General features: G+C 37.0%; 1 protein-coding gene across 5 annotated transcripts in view; it reads left to right on the top strand.

Moving 5' to 3' along the window:
- LOC132132990 (spermatid perinuclear RNA-binding protein-like) overlaps positions 1-19,276 on the top strand; it is a 101,738-nt gene extending 82,462 nt beyond the window's left edge. For 2 of the 5 annotated variants that reach the window (XM_059545642.1, XM_059545643.1), the window contains exons 7-19: positions 1,486-1,577; positions 2,003-2,098; positions 2,614-2,725; positions 3,353-3,450; positions 5,537-5,642; positions 6,027-6,110; positions 7,077-7,288; positions 9,791-9,943; positions 10,647-10,781; positions 11,399-11,539; positions 11,786-11,918; positions 13,056-13,106; positions 18,769-19,276. In XM_059545642.1, coding sequence (XP_059401625.1) covers positions 1,486-1,577; positions 2,003-2,098; positions 2,614-2,725; positions 3,353-3,450; positions 5,537-5,642; positions 6,027-6,110; positions 7,077-7,288; positions 9,791-9,943; positions 10,647-10,781; positions 11,399-11,539; positions 11,786-11,918; positions 13,056-13,106; positions 18,769-18,863 — 1,508 coding nt within the window. In that variant the 3' untranslated portion in view covers positions 18,864-19,276. Of the gene's footprint in view, positions 1-1,485; positions 1,578-2,002; positions 2,099-2,613; positions 2,726-3,352; positions 3,451-5,536; positions 5,643-6,026; positions 6,111-7,076; positions 7,289-9,790; positions 9,944-10,646; positions 10,782-11,398; positions 11,540-11,785; positions 11,919-13,055; positions 13,107-16,409; positions 16,901-18,768 lie in introns of those variants that run through there. The other 3 variants (XM_059545644.1, XM_059545647.1, XM_059545645.1) reach the window with 3 other exon arrangements.
- The last annotated feature ends 1,652 nt before the right edge of the window (positions 19,277-20,928 follow it).

Raw genomic sequence — 20,928 nt, forward strand, 5'->3', positions numbered from 1 at the left:
ACCCACTGCATGTCTTCATTATTCCAGTGTCAATCCAAGCACAAACTGGCACTGATTCGCTGAAGTTGTTAGCATGTGTCACTGCTTTTGACATTAGTGCCTAACTAGACATGCCACAGGAAATTAGAAAAATCTGTCTCTGCCCGTACTGAAATGCTGTGTGAAGACTTTCCGAAAACATACTTGTCACACTCTCATTAGTTTCTTTTTTCTATTAACAATGTCTAACACAGGAAATACAAATACAAAAGAAAATTCAAAAGTTTGGAGTCAGTAAGTGTAAGTATAAAATATACTGTATATATACTTGGATATGGTTTTGACATTTATTACATTGCAAAATAGTTTTGTTTCAGTTGACTGTTCTGTTTAACTTCCTGTTTATAAAATAATCCTGAAAAAAAATGTATGATTGTGTTTCAACAAAAATATGAATCAGCACAACTGTTTGCAACATTCATAATAAAAAGAAATGTTTCAAAAAATATATTTATAAAAATAAAAAAAAAGATTTAAATTGTAATAATATTTCGCAATATTACAATTTTTTTATGTGTTTTTGATCAAATAAATTCCATCTCGGTGAGCATAAGAGATGTCTTTCGAATGAATATTCAAAAATCTTACGACCCCAGATTTCTATATGGAGTGTGTGTTTATAGGTTTTTTGATTAATTAATTTTTTTTTCACATTAGTTTTCTGAACCAACAAATGCCATTTTCTCCACATCTCAAATTATGGATTGTCATTACCAACTTAAAAAAAAAAAGTACAAATAAATCGATAACCATTTTTTAATTAAATCTTATAAATAAAAACCTTAATCTTGCCAATTTCATAACAAGCAGTATCTTAAATAATAATATTAATAATAATAATTTCACACTTTTGTATAGTATAAAAATAAAAAATAATACAGTGTACTATAAATTACAAACAAACATTTCCAGGAGCTTTATTGCAACCATCATTCATCATAATAGTTAGTTTTCATAAAAAATTTTTTAAATTTTGGACCAATCAGAGTATGCTGTGGGCGGAGCTATCCAGCATCTCACAAAAAATAGAACAAAGTAACCAAAAATGTATTGTTGCTTGTAAATTTTGTGGCTAGTTAGGCCAAAACATTCACACATGAACTGACATGAAATACCGAGGATGCTGTATTAAGGCATGTCTGGGTAGGATAGTATGTAACGCCAATCGAACAGCTTTGTTCAGCCTTTTTTTGTAAGCTGTGTTTACTCTTGACACATGCTAACACCTTCTGCGAATCCTTCCTCCAGTTTCCAGCCAGCCAAGGAGATGCACTGAGCTCTCATCTCTTTTGGATGCACTGGACCACCTGAGCCGATTGGCTTCCCCCTTTCTCCTTCCTGCTGTGCCTTAACAGCCCCCTCCCTCATCACGTGTACGTATGTGTGTGAGCGTGCGTGTCTACGCGTGTGTGATTTGATTTCCTGTCCCGTTCTTCTCACCGATAGAGAGCGTTGAGTCGAGCGAGCCGGCGGACCTGTTGGATAGACAGAGGTGCCTGGTGGCGTTGGCCTCTCTGCGACATGCCAAATGGTTCCAGGTTGGCGCTCACTTCTTCTCATTGTTATTGTAGCCTTATGACCCAAAACTACATGCCATTGTCCTCGATTTCCTCCAGCTCTCCAAATGCTCGACACCTCATCACTAACATTTATGTATCGTAAGGCTACAAAAGCAATTGTTACACTTTTAATTTCCTTTTGCCTGTTTTTGTTTGTCCATAACCTGCTTGTCATCATGAAGGATTTGTCTAGTGCTTTCTTGCACCATATCTTTCCTTCTCCCACCCCACTGACATAAGCCCCGCCCCCTCCTCCATCATCCACACAACACAGGCCAGAACCGAAGCACAACACACACTTCCACACTCATACACACACAGTCAAGATCTAGAGATTTAGGGGTTAAAGGTTGGGTTTGATTGCTGCTCTCAGTTCATTGGCTGATTCCCTCTGGTTTCCTCAGGCTAGAGTTAACGGGCTAAAGTCATGCGTGATTGTCTTACGGATACTAAGAGACATGTGCAATAGAGTCCCGGCGTGGGAACCTCTGAAAGGATGGGTGAGTATCAGACTTCTGCTCCCTTCTGATATCATTGCAAATATTACAGTGATGATACAGTAACACTTTAGAGAATTCATAGATGAAGGAATTCAGTGACGGCAGACTCCTGCTCTGTGTAGAAATGCAGCTTTGTCATAGATGAAATATATCGTTTAAAAAAAACTCAATCTGCTATTTATTAGTTTGTAAAAAGTGATATTGAACTGTTAAGACAATCAAGATTCAAACACATGATCCTTCAGAAATCAGTCTAATAAGCTGATTTACTGCTCAAAAAACAGTTATTTTTATTTAAAACATTAATAACTGTTGTTATAGTTGTTATGCTGTATGCTAATAATGTCTAAATGATGTATGGACCATTCAGCCTTAAGTTAAATACCTTGTATTTGAGGGATTAAACTGAATCGTTTTACCATAACCACAGACGTAATCTCTCATTTCTGTGTCACATACTGTAGTTCTTTATGTAATAAATAAAAAAAAGCGATTTGCTCTTTTTTTGTCCTAAGCCTTTGGAGTTAATATGTGAGAAGGCCATTGCCACGTGTAACAGACCTCTGGGAGCTGGAGAGGCTCTGCGGAGGGTCATGGAGTGCCTCGCCTCCGGGATACTGCTTCCAGGTACCAGCACTTCCACAGAGAAGATTTTGATAACTGATTTGATTAAGAAGGCTGTTTTTAATAAGTAAAAAGAGTAAATAAAAACGTATCCATTGTATATTAATAGATCTCTAAACTTAATTGGCTTTAAATAAGCCTTCCAACCTGAATATGCAAGATAAATGTGAATCTGTACAGTGTGATGACAGCAGTGATGTCACTATCAGATCTGGCAGAGCTCTAGTTCCTGTCTGAGGCCCAGAGGAATAATGGAGCCTCATTTATCTGCTCTTGACATAACTAGTCCATCCCTCGCTACACTTATACTCTTTTCTCATTTATATATTAATAATGAGATGCAGGCATTAATATTTGATTGGCTTGCATGGGAAATAAGCCTAAATGATATATACTTATGTGAACATAAAATATATATATATTTGTATTGTACCTTCAGGACGTAATTTAAACGATAAAGGTTGACTTTGGGGTTTAATTAACTCCTCACCTGCGGTGATGGAGAGTAACTCACTTAATAATGAAACACTACAGTTTCCAGTAACTCCACAGCTCTTGACTGTGTCCTTGTCATCTATGTAAATTCTGTATGATGTTAATTGTATTTCCTCATTTTTGGTTTCCTCTCAGGTGGACCAGGCCTGCATGATCCCTGTGAGAAGGAGCTGACGAACACCCTGTCGGACATGACGGATGAGCAGGCAGAGGCCATCACGTACAGTGCACAGGTACAAGCAGTGTGTGTCGGGATGTGTGTGAGATGCAGGTGTGTGACATTGAGAAGAGGAGAGTGGTGCTGCTATCAACAGCGCTTATCTCATCTGTGCCGTCTCTCTCTCTCACACACACACACACACACACACACTCATCCCGATAGAGCACCTTGATGATTGGTTCTCTAATGAGCGTGGGAAAATAATACGGCGCCGGCCCGTGACTCATACTCTTTGCCCCGGGGACTGTGTGTGTGTGTGTGTGTGTGTGCTGAATCTCTGAGTAGATTTCTGTAGCACTTTTCCTTTGAACACTCGTGCAGTCGAGATCAGAATAACAGTGTTTTGCAGCAGATCGATAGCAGATTGGTACAAACACACACCCTTCCTGACTCCAAACACACCACTGAAGCTAAGAACATGTTTGATTGCTTAACGTATTTATCAAATTTTATAATTAACTTAAAGAAGAAATAAAACTAAACAGCGGTATATTAAGTTTTGGGGAAAGTAATAATTTATTGCATATATGCATTTTATTCCTCTTCTGCTTTAGTGAATGTGATGTGTTATTTATTTATTCTTGGAGATAATGCGGGTGTAAATGATGATTTGTTTTTACTGCGGTTTGCCGTAGTCATAAATGAGATGCATCTGGTGATATGGCATAGTACTTTGCACAGATTCTGCATTCAAGAACGAGTTTATGTCAGCACACAGGAGACTGAAAGATACTTATCGATGCCATTTACTCAGTGATGAAGAGTTCATGAGTTCAAGATGAGCTGTTTGTGTAATCACGGATTTGAAGCAAGGAAAATGTAAATCGAAATGAAATTTTAGATTATTAAATAATTTTTCTTAATGCTTATTAACCTTAAATATCACTTCAAACTTTAGTTTAGGAACAATATGTAATCACCAGTGCCAAGCTTGTGAAACAGAGGGAATTATTATGCATTCAACTTGGTTCTAAGAATTTTGGGGTTAGTAAGGTTGTGATTTTTTAAAGGAATTAAGCAAAGATGCATTGTATTGATCAGATTTAACATTTATAATGTCACAAAAGAGTTTTATTTCAAAGAAGTGCTGTTATATGACATTTCTATTCATTCACTGAGGACTGGACTCAATGACTGCTCAACATTCAGCTTTGCATCAAAGGAATAAATGACATTTTAAAATATATTCAAATAGAAAACTGTTCTTTGAAATGGCAGTAATATTTCACAATATTACTGTCTTTACTGTATGTCAAATAAATGCAGCCTTGGTGAGCATAAGAGACTTATGTAGAAAGCATTACAGACATTTGAACGGTAACATATAAAACAATTATGTAAAAATAATCATTATTATTAATATATAATGTAAAAAAAAAAAAAAGAAAAACTATGGAAACTCGTGTGTATTCCTTTGAATTTTTAATAATTTAAGCATGGACCTTTAAAAACATCAAAAGTGAAGTGAAGTGAAGTGAAGTGAAGTGAAGTGAAGTGAAGTGAAGTGAAGGCTCCTCCAGTGTGAACAGATTTGCTGATTATCATGGAAGTGATCTAGTTTTATCAGGTGATGAACAGTACCATCTAAACATCCTGAAACAATTCCATTGTTTCATCTAGAGTCACATGCTTGCCTTTTGGAAATGTTTGTGTATGGGACGATATTAAATGGTCGGTTCACAGATTAAGCTGTTCAGTGGTGATATTCACACAGGGCTGATTACTGTAATTAAAGCTGTTTCTGAAACTGGGCTCAGAAATAATTTCTAGAGATACTCTGGAACCACACCTTATGTGGTCTCGTAATGGGCTATAACTAAAGTAAACAGCTTTGTCAATATCTGTTGAGATGAGTTAATGTGAGTTAGTTGTAGCATGAATTATTTGTGAGGCAGTCTGTCTCCCATAATTCCTCTGAACGTGGTGATTCAGTGCCGATGTTCCACATCTACAGGCGGTCTGTGAGTTATTGCGTTATTATAAAAAAAAAAAGAAGCAGCGTGTGGGTGTTTCTTCAGGGTACGTTTTGAGACTTTATTTTTTTTTCAGGAGCAGATAATTTAGGTTTGCTCTGTGATAACTTTGATACTTTGTTTCAGCATGCTCTGCGTCTCATGGCCTTTGGGCAGATCTATAAGGTCTTAGAAATGAACGCTCTCCCCTCAAGTAAACCTTCACAGAAATTCCCCTGGTCAGATAAAGAAGGTGAGCACACACAGCGAATTCATTACTTCAGGTCTAGTTTAATATGTAGACACAGCTAAATGTTGTTCTCGTTCTCTGAAAAGTGTCAGTTTTAACATTTGTTTATAAGAACATCCTAATCTGCCTGACAACAGCAGCTTTGACTCAGTCATTGGTTTGAGTTTTGGGGTGGGGCTAACTGATTGTCCAATCGAAATAAGTTTTTGTCATTGTTTTTGCTAATACATTTAGTGCTGCTGAAATGACTACTTAACATTAAAAAAAAAATTCTGAAATTGTACACACTGACATACAGTTCTAAGAGTGTGTTTTTAATGTGTTTTAGTAATTCATTGTAGCTTGTTTTTTTTCCTTCCGCACATTACCTCTGCTCTTTTGTATCAGGTCTAGGGCTCAAGAGACCTTATGAAGATGGTCTACTGGATGACAAAGACCTCATCAAGAAGATGAAACGCAACCTGAGAAAAGGTCAGTCTGAGTAAAGAGAGACAGGTATATTGGTTAAACCAGTTAATCTGTAATTATATAATGTGTAATAGAGATACCTGTGGGCATCTGTCAATAGTAGTGTTTGATTAGTTGATTAATGGTATTTTGATTAAATACTGTGTAAAGTAATTGTCATTTGTTATTACTGAATTGCATTATGTGTTTTACATCATTATATTGTTGATCAGCCTATAATGATAACTGCAGATGACAGTATCAGCATTGGACATTGAAAATTTCATATTAGTCAACCTATAGTACTGTGATTTATTTAGGTTTATTTTATACAATTTTTATGATAAATATAATATTTTCATTTTAAATGAGATGTACATTTCTTTTAAAAGTTCTAGAAGTAATATGCCTCACCAAACCAAAGCTTTCTCAGTGCTTCATGACAAATATGTCCCTGTAATATCCTCTCCTGTTTTAAACCAGCAAGGAAATGCTGAAACAGTGAACAGTCGTTCCTTCTTCATTATGGCCCTGTTTGGCCTTAAACGGTGTATGTCCTCTTTCTAAAAGGATTAAAGAACAACATGTTTCATTTCTCCTCATCTCGGCTCTGCTCTTGTTGTTTTTTTGCTAATCTCTGTCCTTCTTTCTCTTCGGTAAGCTGTTCAGATCTCTCTCTACTCTTTTATTTCATGCCGTCTCTTCTCTCTCGCTCCTCATCCTGCTGTGCTTCCATCTCTTGCTCTCTCATACAGGAAGCAGACAACTGTTGGGAAATCAATGGCATTGATTCTTAATTTCTTTTGGAGCCGTGCTGCTGTCCCCAGCCTCAGACTCAAATACATCACTTTCAAAGCAGGACAATTTAACAATTAGCCAGCTGATGGAACTAAAGGATCATAGAACGTTATTAGATGAGCTGTGTGTTTAAAGACCACTCCCTTTGGGCTTTAATCGTTAACGTTTATTTCTGTTCTCTTTCCCTTCCAGCAGTTCTTGACAGTAAAGCAATAGACTCGAATCAACCCATGAACGCTCTGATGCGCTTGAACCAGATCCGGCCGGGGCTGCAGTATAAACTGCTGTCTCAGTCAGGTCCGGTTCACGCCCCCGTCTTCACCATGTCTGTAGACGTCGACGGCGCTGTTTACGAAGCCTCCGGCTCCTCTAAGAAGACTGCCAAGCTGCACGTGGCTGTGAAGGTACACCTGGACGTCAGTTGTCTTTGCATCATGTGATTGGAGTGGTGACCATTATGTAATGTCTTAAAGGATTACTTCACCCATAAATTTTTATTTTGTCATCATTTACTCTCTTTATTGTCTAGCAGTATAAGGAGAAATCAGACAAAATGTCTGAGCTGCTCGCTTCTATGAAATAAAAGTTAATGTTGATAAGGGGCTGTCAAGCATTAAAAAAGCACCATAAATGTAGTCCATATGACCTGTGTGGTGTATTTTAAGTGTTTTGAAGCCTTTTGATACTGGAACTTTACACACTTGTATGGAAGAGAACAGCTTGGACATTTTGCCTAATATCTTCTTTTGTGTATACGGAACAAATTAAGACATGCGAGTTTCAAAAAACTCGGTGAGTAAATAATGACAGAGTGTTTATGTTGGGATGAAATTTACCTTTAAAGATATGCACTTGAAGCCACAGTTTTGATGTGGGTGACTGACTTGCATAATTTCCAGATCATGTTGACCCCCCCCCTCTTTTTTATTTTATTTTCGCTGTAATCTCTTTGAATAAAAGTGGCCCAAAAGTTGCTATTATTCCTATAATAATGATGAATTATTATTATGGCTGCTGAATAAAAATATTCAAATATCAAATATTTCTAAAGTAATATTGCACTGTAAACTAAAAAAAAAAGTGTTTAAGTAAAATATTATTATTATTTATCACATTTTGGTTTTATTTCATTTAATGGTTCCTCCCTAGATTGTGAAATTTTAAATTGCAAAAACAAACTTTTTTTGACAAATTGTGCACATTTAGACCATGTGTTAAAATAAATTAAAAGTGATCCATTTTGACTTCATGATGACTTTACAATAAATAAAACCCTACAATAGTCACTATAGTGTTATTTTCCAGTGTGATCAGGCCTCTAACATACACAAACCTAGTTGACGTGCTTGTGCTAAGCTCTTGTTAGCTGTATACTCGACCCTTTGACCCTTTTTAAATCTGTCTTTTAATGTTATAGATGCCCCTTCTTGAACCAGAGTTGTGGATTTGACCCTGTTCTAACTGTAGCTGGACAGTAAAGCAGGGCGTCATTCAGGAAGACTGGTTAATCTTGTTCCCCCACACACACACCAGTGATTCCCAGGAAACAAAAAGAGCTGAAATCTATGTAATCTCAGAGTGCTGATGAACAAAGGCTCTGGAACATAGGACCGCTCTAATCCTCTTTTTGTGAGAGTGCAGCCGTTACAGGCGATGACAGCCCCCATTTGGGTCAGACTGACAAATGAACACTGGGTCTCTTATGATATCCTTTACCCCTGTGTAAACTCACACTTAAAGCATGCATTTATCCTGACTCTGAGATACTCAGAGAAATGAAGCATCGATCCCAGAGCAGTTATGGCTAGATCTTACAAATTTGATTTTGTATATAATTGGGATGTATTAGTATAAAAATTCTATCCTAAACCAACTGATCTGATATGTTATGTCCGGTAACTGATAAATTGCTGATAAATTAATTAAATCATTAAATTAATTTAAATGAATAATATCAATAAAACACTCAAAACTAAAGTTAATTTTAAATGTTGTGATCTATTTCAGTGGAATTTATACAGGAATACATTTTACAATGTTACAATAAAAAAAAAACAGTGTTATAAAATTGCAATATTATTTTGAAATATTACTTTTTACTTGTTTTAACTTTTGATTTTGATTAAATGCACCTTTGGTGAGATTTAAAATCGTTGTAATGAACCAAAACTTGTGAATGGTATTCTATATGTATAATTTTTTTTTATCAGTATATATCAATACTGATCAATAAAATAAAATCTCCATTGGTTGATAACTGATATAGTATTAAATAATAAACCGTATACCCCAAATTACATTTTATGTGTAATATATTTTGTTTATCGTTCTTCATCTATTCAGGATTTAGTTTGGTTAAAGATCAAACTTGATTTTGAGATCTGTATGTCCGCTGTGGATCTGTGGTGTGGGCATATTTCTGTGAACTTACATATAAGCAAGTCCTTTGATGATTTCATTCTCAATAATGACCTCGGGATCCGAGGAACTGTGCACTTTTGATTCCGCCTGCTCACTGATGGCCACAAAAATGGACCAAACTGTCTCAGCATGCATCATCACTTTCTGAATCTTTCATGCCAAAACTTGAAGTCTCTTGTTTAAAGATATATACTTTCACTTTACTTTTCAGCTCATGGTGTCATTTTCGAAAACAAAAGTAAGGTCCTTATTAAAATGAGGGCTGATGTGGCAGAGTTTTTAATAGGGAAAGTTACAGTATGTCACCATTTATTCATACTCGCGTTGCTCCAGAACTATTGGAGTTATTTCTTACATAAAAGTCTTGCATTGTAGTCATCTGAAGCCATAGGTGTGTACTAAATGACTGCTGGCTTACTAAAGTGTAATCATTTTCTGTGTGATGTCCATGCAGGATTAGTTGTGATGCTGTTTTTGTGGTGTAGGTGCTACAGGCGATGGGTTACCCCACAGGCTTCGACACAGACCTGGACTCCATGAGTGCAGACGAGAAGTCGGACGGGGAGGGCAAGAACGAAATGTCCACACACTCAAGCAATAACACACCACATGCTTTAGACAGCTCCAACACGTTGGAGGTACACACACACACACTCACTAAAGTGTTTAGTAGATCTTTATACTCTGTGCCTGTCAAGTCACATTTATTTATATACAATACAGATTGTTACAAAGCATTACTTACTCATTACTCAGGATTGCATTGGTCACTGGTATTGGTATTTATGCCATTTATTTAAAAAAGCATGTCTTTACCCATTTCATGCTTGACATGGCAACAATAGTCGTTCATTTGCACTGCTCTTGGTAGATTGCATTGCTCATTATGGAAATTTTCAGCATCTGTGTTCTTCATTTGTCAGTAGATCAACTGCAGAACTCTACACTTTGTATCTGTGCTTTTATTGGATTGTGCTCTCATGCTAATTTTCTCTGTTTAGTAAATCTGTTCCTAAATGTTTCAATTTCAGCCATAAAGCAGCTCTATAAAAAGATAATAGTGTCATTATTTAGCTTAATTTAGTTCTGTGTTGATTGAATGACACTGTTCAGTAGTTATGAAGCAAAGCCTGTTGAACTATAAAGTAGCTCTACAGAAAATAATAGTATCATTATTCAGCTCAATTCAGTTCAGTGTTGATTCAGTTTAGTTCAATAATAAAGACAAATTAATCAATATATAAAACCAGCTGTAATCATCTGTATGCAAGACAATAGTTTGGTTATTTGGCTCCGGTCAGTGTTGGTTCAGTTCTGTTGAATGACATGTTTTGCATCTAGGTGCGAACTCAGGGTCCTATTTTGACGGCCAGCGGGAAGAACCCGGTCATGGAGCTGAATGAGAAACGCCGTGGGCTGAAGTACGAGCTCATCTCAGAGAGCGGAGGAAGTCACGACAAACGCTTCGTCATGGAGGTACGCCTCGCCAGACACACATATACCACTTTATCACTGTTCACCAATAAAAGACTGATTATTAGAGACGGTTTCTAAGGCAGGCATCACTGTTATTGTTATTACTCACACTGGGGGTGAGGGATTTGAACAGACATCTAATCCAAATATTAATCTTCGTTGTGTAACATGTCCCTCGCTGTTTGTGCTGCAGACATGAATGACTTCAATGAATGAATCCTCCTGAATTTAGATAAGGAGAGAGTTGTTCTTTTCATTTATGCAGTCAAACATAGGTTTTTCACTTGATGGATACAAAAATGCACAATAAATCCTTTTATTTAAAGAGAAACCCAAGACATTTTTAGGGAATCCATAATATTGTGGTGCTGGTAATATTGTGGTAATATTGTGGTGATGGTACTCCAGTCTTTAGTGTCAGCACCATAGGAATATATAATTATCAAACAGAAAACAGTTATTTTAAATTATAATAGTTGACAGCATTACTTTTGATGCAGCCTTGGTGAAAAATTCTCATTATTCCAAACGTAAAAAAAAGCACCTTATCATACAGTACGTCATTGCACATTTCAGTCATTAATCTCATTTCCTGTTCAAAATCCTCTCGTGGACAGGTGGAAGTGGACGGGCAGAAGTTTCGTGGTGCGGGGCCCAATAAGAAAGTAGCCAAAGCCAGCGCAGCCCTCGCAGCTCTAGAAAAACTCTTCTCCGGGCCTAATGCTGCTGGCAACAAGAAGAAGAAAATAATCCCTCAGGTAGGTCATCAGCTGCTTCGATTAGTGACCGATAACATCCAGATGCTGTTTTTCAGTATTCAGTGTGTCCATCAGATAACCGCGGTCAGTGCTTGACAATCCATGACTGCTCGAGATACACTGTGACCTGCAGACTAATTCATCTCTTTTCTCCAGAAATCAATCTGTGGCAACCCTTTAACTGTAGATTCTTGTTGCTGATTAAAGCCTGTGGGGTTATTAACTGTGTGTGTGTGTGTGTTGTAGAGTAAAGGGGCATTAGCTGCCGCTGCTGCTGTGTCTGCGGTGGCGGTTCAGGCAGCACGAGGGCGAGGAAGACCCACCCTCACACGAGGAGCCTTCATCAGCGCTGCGGCAGCACCTGGATACGTCACACCAGGTGTGTGTGTGATGCCAGACAGTGTTTCTAGAGTGACTACAGGCCTCTAATTGATTTTTTATCTTGGCACGTTAAACTACATGCACCAATGCATGTCTATTACAACTGCATTACTTTACCTACAGCTTACACTTAGGGCTGGATGGTAAGTCAAGTACGACATACTGATATAGTAATACATGGAATGATGAGGGAATACCGTTGATATGCATATAGGTCTACAGTAGTTTGAAACCAGCGCGTCTGAAAAACAGCGGAGGATGTTGAGAGTGAGCTGCTGTGGGGAAAGTGCATAATCCAGTTTGTTCTAAACATGACTCATGCTTTATATCAAAGAATCATGAAAGTAAAGCAGATGACAGTTTTATTGTATTAAGCAGCACAACTGTTTTCAGCATTAATGAAAATAAGGAAATGTTTCTTGAGCAGCAAATTTAGCATATTATTGAGTGATTTCTGAAGATCGTGTGACACTGAAGACTGGAGAAATGATGCTGAAAATACAGCTTTGATCACAGAAATAAATTAAAACTTAAAATATATTAAAATATGAAATAGTTAATTTTAATTGTAATTAATATTTCAATTTGTTACAATTTATTATGTCTTTTTTTCTTATCAAATCAATGCAGCCTTGGCGAGCGTAAGAGCCTTTTCAGAAGCACTATAAACTTTTGAACAGTAGTGTATAAATAGACTACTAAAATTGAAATCTAATTTGTCTAGAGTAAAAAAAAAAGAAATTCACACACAAAAAAATATTTTTAGATTCTAAAATATATATAGATTTTCATATTTCATTTTTATATAATTCATTTTATTTTTTTATGAATCCTTTAGATTTTTAAATAGATTTTCCTAAGAGTCATGTTATATTAGTATGCCTTACTTTTGAAGGGAAACACTTACTCTTGTTGTTTTTAGTATAGTATTGTGTCTGTTTTTGTTTGTTTATGAGGTGTATTTAGATTTAATTCATGTGTAGTTTGTTTTTAGAAAGACTCTGTCACATGACTCATGACAGTGAGTTCAAAGGTCACAGGGAGAGTCGAGGCCCTGACACGACTCATGTGAAGGAGTCTTAACACTTAACACTTATATTTCACCATTTATATCATGATTACCGTGTTCTCGCAGGATTCGGAGCCCCGTACGGGTACAGCACAGCGGCCGCCACTCCTGCATACGGTACGTACCCCTTCCTTCCCGTCCTCTCTTCCTCCTGTCAGGGTCTAGGGTCCAAATCTGCCCCCACTTACTTCCCCATTCAGCTCTCAAATTGGGCTTTCAAACCCCAAAATCACTCCCTGGACGATGGAAACGAACCATAACCTTTTGGTTCTTAACTGTGGTTGGAGCAAGACTTGCTGCACCTGGCCTGAGTGTGACTTTGCTCGTCTAGTCTGCCTGCTCGACGCTTGACTCTGGGCGGCTCTCTAAGCGCCAGCGTAGTGCTGCTGTCTACAGCACACAGTTACACCATTCAAAGCAGCCGCTGGGCATGATGGGTGAGAGGAAGATCACGCTAAACACAGTCTGAAGACTAGTGCTACGACTAGCTAGCATAGAGCGTGAACATTTTAAAGGGATAGATCAACTAAATCTCAAAATTCTGTCCTCTTTTACTCACCATCCTGTCCTTTCCAAACCTGCATGACTTTTCCTTTCTACTGTGGAACACAAGCAACATTTTTTGTTCAGTGGGATCCAAACAACAACACTGGAACCCACTGACTTTCACTATACTGACAAAAGAACATTTTCATAGATTATAGCTGAACTTTGGTATTAAGGGTGAGTCAAAGATGACAGATTTAGTATTTAGTTTTTAACCATTTAATAGCCTGCTCATCTTAAGGCCCGTTCGCACCAAGAACAATAACTGTATTGATAACTCTATTAGCATCCAAGGTCCTCAGAGTCTCTGGATTCTGATTGGCTGTCAGTGTTTTTATCATTCATTAGCTGCAAAAAAAAAAAAAAAATTCAAATGAAAGTGAATTATAAAGATATCATTATTCTGTGTTGATATTGTTTACAGCTGTGATGTGGACTTGGCTATTTTCATAGAATTGGGCTGATTATTAAAACATTATACTTATCAGACTTTGTGTTAAAAACTTAAATTGCTCGGTTAGTAGGAAAATCCCTTTTTTATGGTTTATGGGATAATTAATCACACTGAATCAAACTGAAAGCTCTAGTTAATATGCCAGGAAACACACAGTGTAAAATTTGCCTTTATACTAGAGAAAGCTCTGACAAAGCGTTTGACCCATGGCCTTATGGGATAGTAACCTGCCCATCAGATCTCAGCAGTATATTTCACCTACTGATTCATATAGTATTATTCCAGACATATTGCTCATACTGCTTTTTCCACATTCAGAACAGTATTAATGATATGCTATTGAAGTATTAATATGAAATATAAATGTTTAAAAGAGTTCAGAGTTTGACCCCCCTGCGGGACCACCTGCATTCGAGGTTGTGAGCTATTCGTTTGTAAATATTAGCTTCAGGTATGTGATTTATGTTTCAAATTCATCATGCGCTGGTATTGCGGCCGTCTGAAATATCTGAAACTCCATGTTAGGGATGTTTTTATAGTTTATTTCATTATGCTTCACCACTGGCCCACTGTTCTAGGACACTCATCCACACTGCAACTCATAAACACTTGATCACACAAATGACGCACACAGTCGGTCACGTTTATAAACAGAAGTGTGTCGTTTTAGGAGCACCTCTCCGGTCAGGCCCAGATGAAGATGCTTTGAATGAGCCTTATGTGCGGGGGGGGGGACTAGGCGAGGTGGGCTCAGCGGGAACCAGGCTGAATTTGGAGGGTGTTTGCTGTGTTAATTTCTCGAAGGATAAGGGGGGCGGGTGGGGGGTGGATATGGGGTTGCTCCCAGCGCCCTGGTCTCTGCCTGCCACATAAAGACTGTTCCTTTAAGTGGAAGGTGAAACCCGGTATTGTCCTCTCATTGACGTCTCTCTGGTTTGGTGCCTGAGAGCTGTGTGCATGCAGTAATTCTCACCAGTCATCTTACGCTGTTCAGTCCTCTTCCTCCTGTTGCTGCTTTGGGATTTCTAAATGGGAACGACTGTGAGACTACGACTACTATTCACACACACACACGGCACAGAATGAACACTCCACATAAGAGCGCCAGCCGGCAGATCACTCCTGTAACCCTTCATGTGCCCCTACCCACAATTCACCTGTATGCTTCAGACACTAGGTTTAACTTTATTACTCTCAATTAGATAGTTCTGTCTAGTAGTTAAAACTAGGGCTGGGCAATATATTGAATATTAATGTATGTTATATGAATATAAGGTTGATTTAGCATTAGCCAAATGAATATCACAATGTTATTATGCTTCTTTTTTATTATTTTGTATTTCCTTAATAAATGTTGCAATGTAATGAAAATTTTAGTGACTCTAAGTTAAACTCATTTAAAGAAAAACAGTTTAACATTTTAACAAATGTTAACATTGAAAAAAAATCGAAATAATTTGATGTGAAACTGAAAAATCGGCCTCGACTTTAAATTAAAATTTTACTGTTATTGTTCGATTTGCACATTGTGAAAAAAATCCTTTAATTTAGTGTAAATTTTATAAAAAACTAGAAAACTATTTTAAACTAGATTTGAACTGTATATTATTAATGAACTAGATGAACTGTATAATATCATTTGGTTTTTTATAGATTGTAATTAAAATTTATAAAATTATAATTTCTTTCATTTAGTGTTAATTTTGCAATTGTGTGAAAAGCTGAAAATCATAATATGATACATTTTGATCATTTTAACTTGAGTTTTTCTGTATTTTATTCGATTTTATTTATGCATTATTAATAAAATAAGTTGTTATTGCTTTAATTTCTTAATTTCATGAAAATTTGTGGAAAACATACTGTATTTTAACTATAATTTTACTGCATTTTATGGTTTGATTTATACATTGCTGAAATTATTGATGATTTGGTATAAAAAATGTTGGGTGCTTCATGAAAATATTTCTGGACAATATTTTAAAGAAATATACATTAATTTATCACAGTATACTGAAATTCAGCAACACACTCTTGTAGTGTAGACCAATCCATTTAAAGGACCAAAGCTACAGTAACTCCTACATTTTATTTAATGTACAGTATATCACTCAGCCCTACTCAAGAGTCATTATTCATAAGATGACTGAGTATAGGTCAACTGTATGTGTATATCATGTCATGTGACATTAGGCAGCAGGTACATGTGTGAATTCATCTTAATTAATGCTTGATTTATGCCCTCTCTTTTCACCTGACCTCACTCTTCCTGCTCTCCCACTCTCCTCCGCTCTCTTGGGTTCATGTCCCCATGCTAGAATGAGACTGAATTGGCATTAGCTTTATTTTAAACAAAACACCCACAGGTCTTTTATTTTGTCCTGGACTTATGTGGAGTGCTCTTTTCATTTTCTCTCTAGGTTTGCCCAAGAGAATGCTTCTGTTGCCCATCATGAAAGTGCCCGCCTACCCCATCCCTCACTACTCTTTCTTTTAGCTCAGGAGCCTACTTTATACACACACTCATGTACACACACAGCATAGATGTACGTGAGAAGGGAAGGTCAGATAGCACAGCCCTATCACATGTAGGGACAGCTATAAGGGTAATTTAAAGTGCTTTTTATTTGATCAGCATCACTTTTTTTCTTACTGTCTTCTGGTTTTAAGCAAATACAGGTTTTATGTTCTTCAGAAAGAAAACTTGAAGGATTTGTACTGTGAATTGTTACCTCATTCTTGGGAATTTAAATTATATCAGCCTCTTTTGTTATGGTGGTTGTGTTTTTCTTAGAGAAGGGAATAGGCTGTCACGACAGGCTTAATATATGTACGGTTATCAGGAGCTGTGTTTAAGATGTATAGATCGAATTCATACTACTGCTAACAAATAAACCTTTATCTTCATGAACTGACTGGTGTATATTTGAAACTCTTTAGTTACTCATTTAGCATATATACTTATACATGTATATATTCTGCTGTAGCTGTAAGAGCTCAAAGTTTACATATCCTTTAGCTTTCAGATACTTTCAGAAGTTTTAAGGCATGTTTCAGGTTCAATACAATGTTTTCTCAACGGACAGCATCTTCGCATCTGTTGATGACTACAAAAAAAAACTGTTCTGATATGGCCTTCAGTTTGTAAAAAAATAGGCAAAAATCGCTGTAATGCTCTTTATGTGTGGGTGTATGGGGTTAGTCTTTCTGTAGTTGTTTTTGTTTCTCAAAGCAACTGTGATAACATTATATATATATATATATATATATATATATATGCTAAAGCTATACTTTCAAAAACATTTGTTTTTATTTTAATGTTAAAATTTCAATAAACAAATGTATATTTTAATGTAAAAAAAATCCTGTGCGCATATATAAATATATATATATTCTAGCTGCGAGGCAAATAATTTCTCTTCTGTGATGATCAAAAATATTTATTGAACCCGGAACATTCCTTTTTATTTCCTTCAAACAAATTGTGTTTCCAGACAGAGCTTGTTTAAGGCAGTTAACTCAGGGTTGGTTAGTCAGGCTTTAGATGTCTATTCTTCCACTGAGCAGCTAGTAGTAGAGTTGAATCATACAAAGGCACTCCTCCACAGTTAACTCAAACACGGCCCTCGCATGGACACACACCGGAAGCTCCAGTCACAGCCTTACAGCGGAGAATCGAAAGCAGCAACAAGGGATCCATGGAGACATGCTACTGAAATGTCTTTTTGTCCTTTTTTGTTTTTACTTATTGGTGAGTGTCTTATTGTGTGTGAGATGTAATTTCATACTCCTCCAAACGCCAGCACAAGCCGATTCACATTGAGGTATGCTGCACTTTGCTCGGGGTCTTTCCTGAACAGTGTTATTTTAGTATCATTGAGATACTATTTTGAGTTTGTTTTTATTAGTATTCTGGATTTATTTATTTTTTATATAAAAGTATGTTTTTTTTTCAGTTTTACTGTTTAATCAGGTTAAACAATGTTTTTTATGTTTCATTATATTTTTGTTAACGCTATTTCATGTAACATACTTTTTTAAATTAACTATAATAACCCTGTTTCTGACCCTTTGAGCTACAGACCTTCCAAAGATGCCGCACTCCTCTTTGAATTAAATATAATGTACATTGAGGGCAAAGAATCAAGAACCCTTTCCTGTTTTTACGAACAGTCTAAAGTTCACGTTCATAAAACACTGAAGATGATTTGGACGATGCTTGTGCTGACTTATGGCTGGGTCATGATTGTCGCTTACCAAAGAGGAACTCCATCTCCATGGTTAGACGAGTGCTCACGATATTGCCATCCATTGTTAATGGATCCCTCACATTTGTCATAGTCATCCCTCAAGTGTCCACTCCAAACCAATGGCCCTTCCTCTTTGGTAGTGATAGCTTTCATTGTACTATACTCTCTCCAAAATCACGACAGATCTGATTTGTCAGAGTTATGTACTAACTACATCTGTATGGAAACCTCAGAGTTGCCACATACGTTTCACATTTCTTCTGCCTTCTCTTAAACGAATGAGCTCTTTTTCCATTTTGTTTGAAAGTTAAACATGCAGCTTAAGTTGTTGATGTCTTTTTTATTAACCTGAGACGCTCCCGGTGCAATGAAAACCCCACGTACAGCCCGAAAGAGCAGAGACCCTAGTATCCACCCCTGTGGCACACCCTAACCCCATTTTCCCCCTGCCATCAGAATGTGTATAACGCTGCCTCCTCCTGGGCCGCACCATTAATCACAGCTCTCTCTGCTCTTGTCCTCACTGTAGGTGGTCTTTTCATTGACAATCCCTTTTACCAGCCGCGGACCATCGCTCCTTTTTTTATTCACTTGGGTCCTCAAGATCTCTTCTCTGACTTCTAGAACCATCAGGTTGTGTGGCTCTAAACTGTCGTACTACTCCAGGCTTGACCAGGCTGTCTCCATCACACAGAAACGGCCCAAACGTCATACGCTCTCAACCCAAACCCATCCATACCCAATCTAAGGATCCAAAAATGCACCAATCTTACAAAAGCAATACTCTATTTGACTTGCTCATCCCGAAAACTGGCCGGGGACTTCGGTTCCTTCTTATATAGCAATACACTTGAACTCTTTTGGGCTTTAAGCTTACTTGAGATGTGAATGTTCAGTTGAGTTTTACTCGAACTTGGCATTGCAATATAGTCATTTTCACTGTATATTCACCACGTGTGTATGTGTGGCTATATTATAAATACATGCATATATATGTATGGTCTATGGCACTATAAATATATATGTGTAGATATACGATGTACTTATGTATATTTATATACAGTATATATATATATATATATATATATATATATATATATATATATATATATATATATATATATACATATTCTTGGTATTAATTATTTTAGAATTGGAACGTTATCTGTAACCATTATACTAAGATGTAACTTTCTTCCAGTTTTATATATACAGTATATGTATACGCTATACATGTATATGCTAAGAAATTTAATCTCGTAATTATTCTTGTGAACATGCAATATGAAAGCCCTTTTCTTAATATACCTGTAGTAGATTAGTAATGCTTCCTTCTCTCTGACTCAAGCAGCTTCGTCGTGTCTCTTCGTCAGATCTACGCGACTGCGCACTTGTGTTTTTGCTCAGTCGACCAAAGTCTGGCGTTCTGGTTGGGTTAGGAGGTTTTCTTTCAAACACCTGCCACCTACATCGACACCTCACAGACATACACACAGGTCTTTAAAAGCACATAACACGGCAGATTTGTTTACACCTCCTGGCCATTGGCCGAGGTGCAGACTCGTACAAGTAATCACGGTATGAGGGGCAGCTAGTGTGACCCGGTCACTCCTCACTTTCCCCTGCAAAAGCACAGGTGGCTCGGTTTAATGCGGCATAGGCGGCCCTTCATTTGCCTTCATTTGTCATTCTTCTCAGGCCTGTTTCACATGCACATGAAAGTTTTTCACAATTGAAAATATTTATATTATTGCACATGTTGCAGCATTTACATTCAGCATGAGTTTGCGTTACAGAAGCATTGCTGCTAGTTTCTGTGCTGTGCCTATTCTTGCCGAAAATATGTTGAACCTATTTATCAGCACAGTAGTTTGCATTAAAGTCTCAAACACACAAACAGGAGTTTCTATTCAGTAAATCTGTCTTGATTTTTGAAGCAGTTTATAACAGCACTTTAGGTTTGGGCTCAGTTCAGTGTAGATTAGTTTATATTTGGATGCAAGTGTGATGTGATCCTTGTGATGTAAATTTTCATTTTCATGATGATCAGGTTCATAGTAATTCTCAGTGGCTTAGCTGCCAGTCACTAATTCATAGTTGTTATTAAAAGAGATGGTCAATGTAGTAATCCAGAAATCACTCTTGTGAAAGTGTAACGTTTTACTGCCGTGCACACGTGTGTTGTGAAACAGGACTTCTGATGCAGCAACGTGTGGTCGCTTTTTACTTTTGCGTTTTTCTTCAGCTGGTCTGTTGTAGCGCAACTTTAGGCTATCTAATTACTAACAGCATAAAAAAACCTCCCAGATATTAACCACAGAGCACAGTCATGGGAATAAGCGTGATAATTGTTTTAGCTGTGCTATATTCGGACTTAAGGCTATATGAAGAAGCATCCTACCATCAGGATTGTATTACTGTATTAGTCTAAATGCATATCGTTAAGTAATTTTTATATCAAAATTTCCTACACTTGTTACCTTCACGTGTATAAGAATAGATAATTCAATCAATATCACTAGTAATGTATTGATGTTTGTATACGTCAAAATACTTTTGATAATTTACTGAGCGTTCAGTAACCAATAGAATGTAACAACTTCTCACCGAAACCCAAATGTATATGGCCCAAAACGTTTGCAAAAACAGCACAGGACTGACATACACCCAGCTCACATATACACTGAAC

This window comes from Carassius carassius, chromosome 49, assembly GCF_963082965.1.
Source record: "Carassius carassius chromosome 49, fCarCar2.1, whole genome shotgun sequence".
Classification (NCBI taxonomy): domain Eukaryota; kingdom Metazoa; phylum Chordata; class Actinopteri; order Cypriniformes; family Cyprinidae; genus Carassius; species Carassius carassius.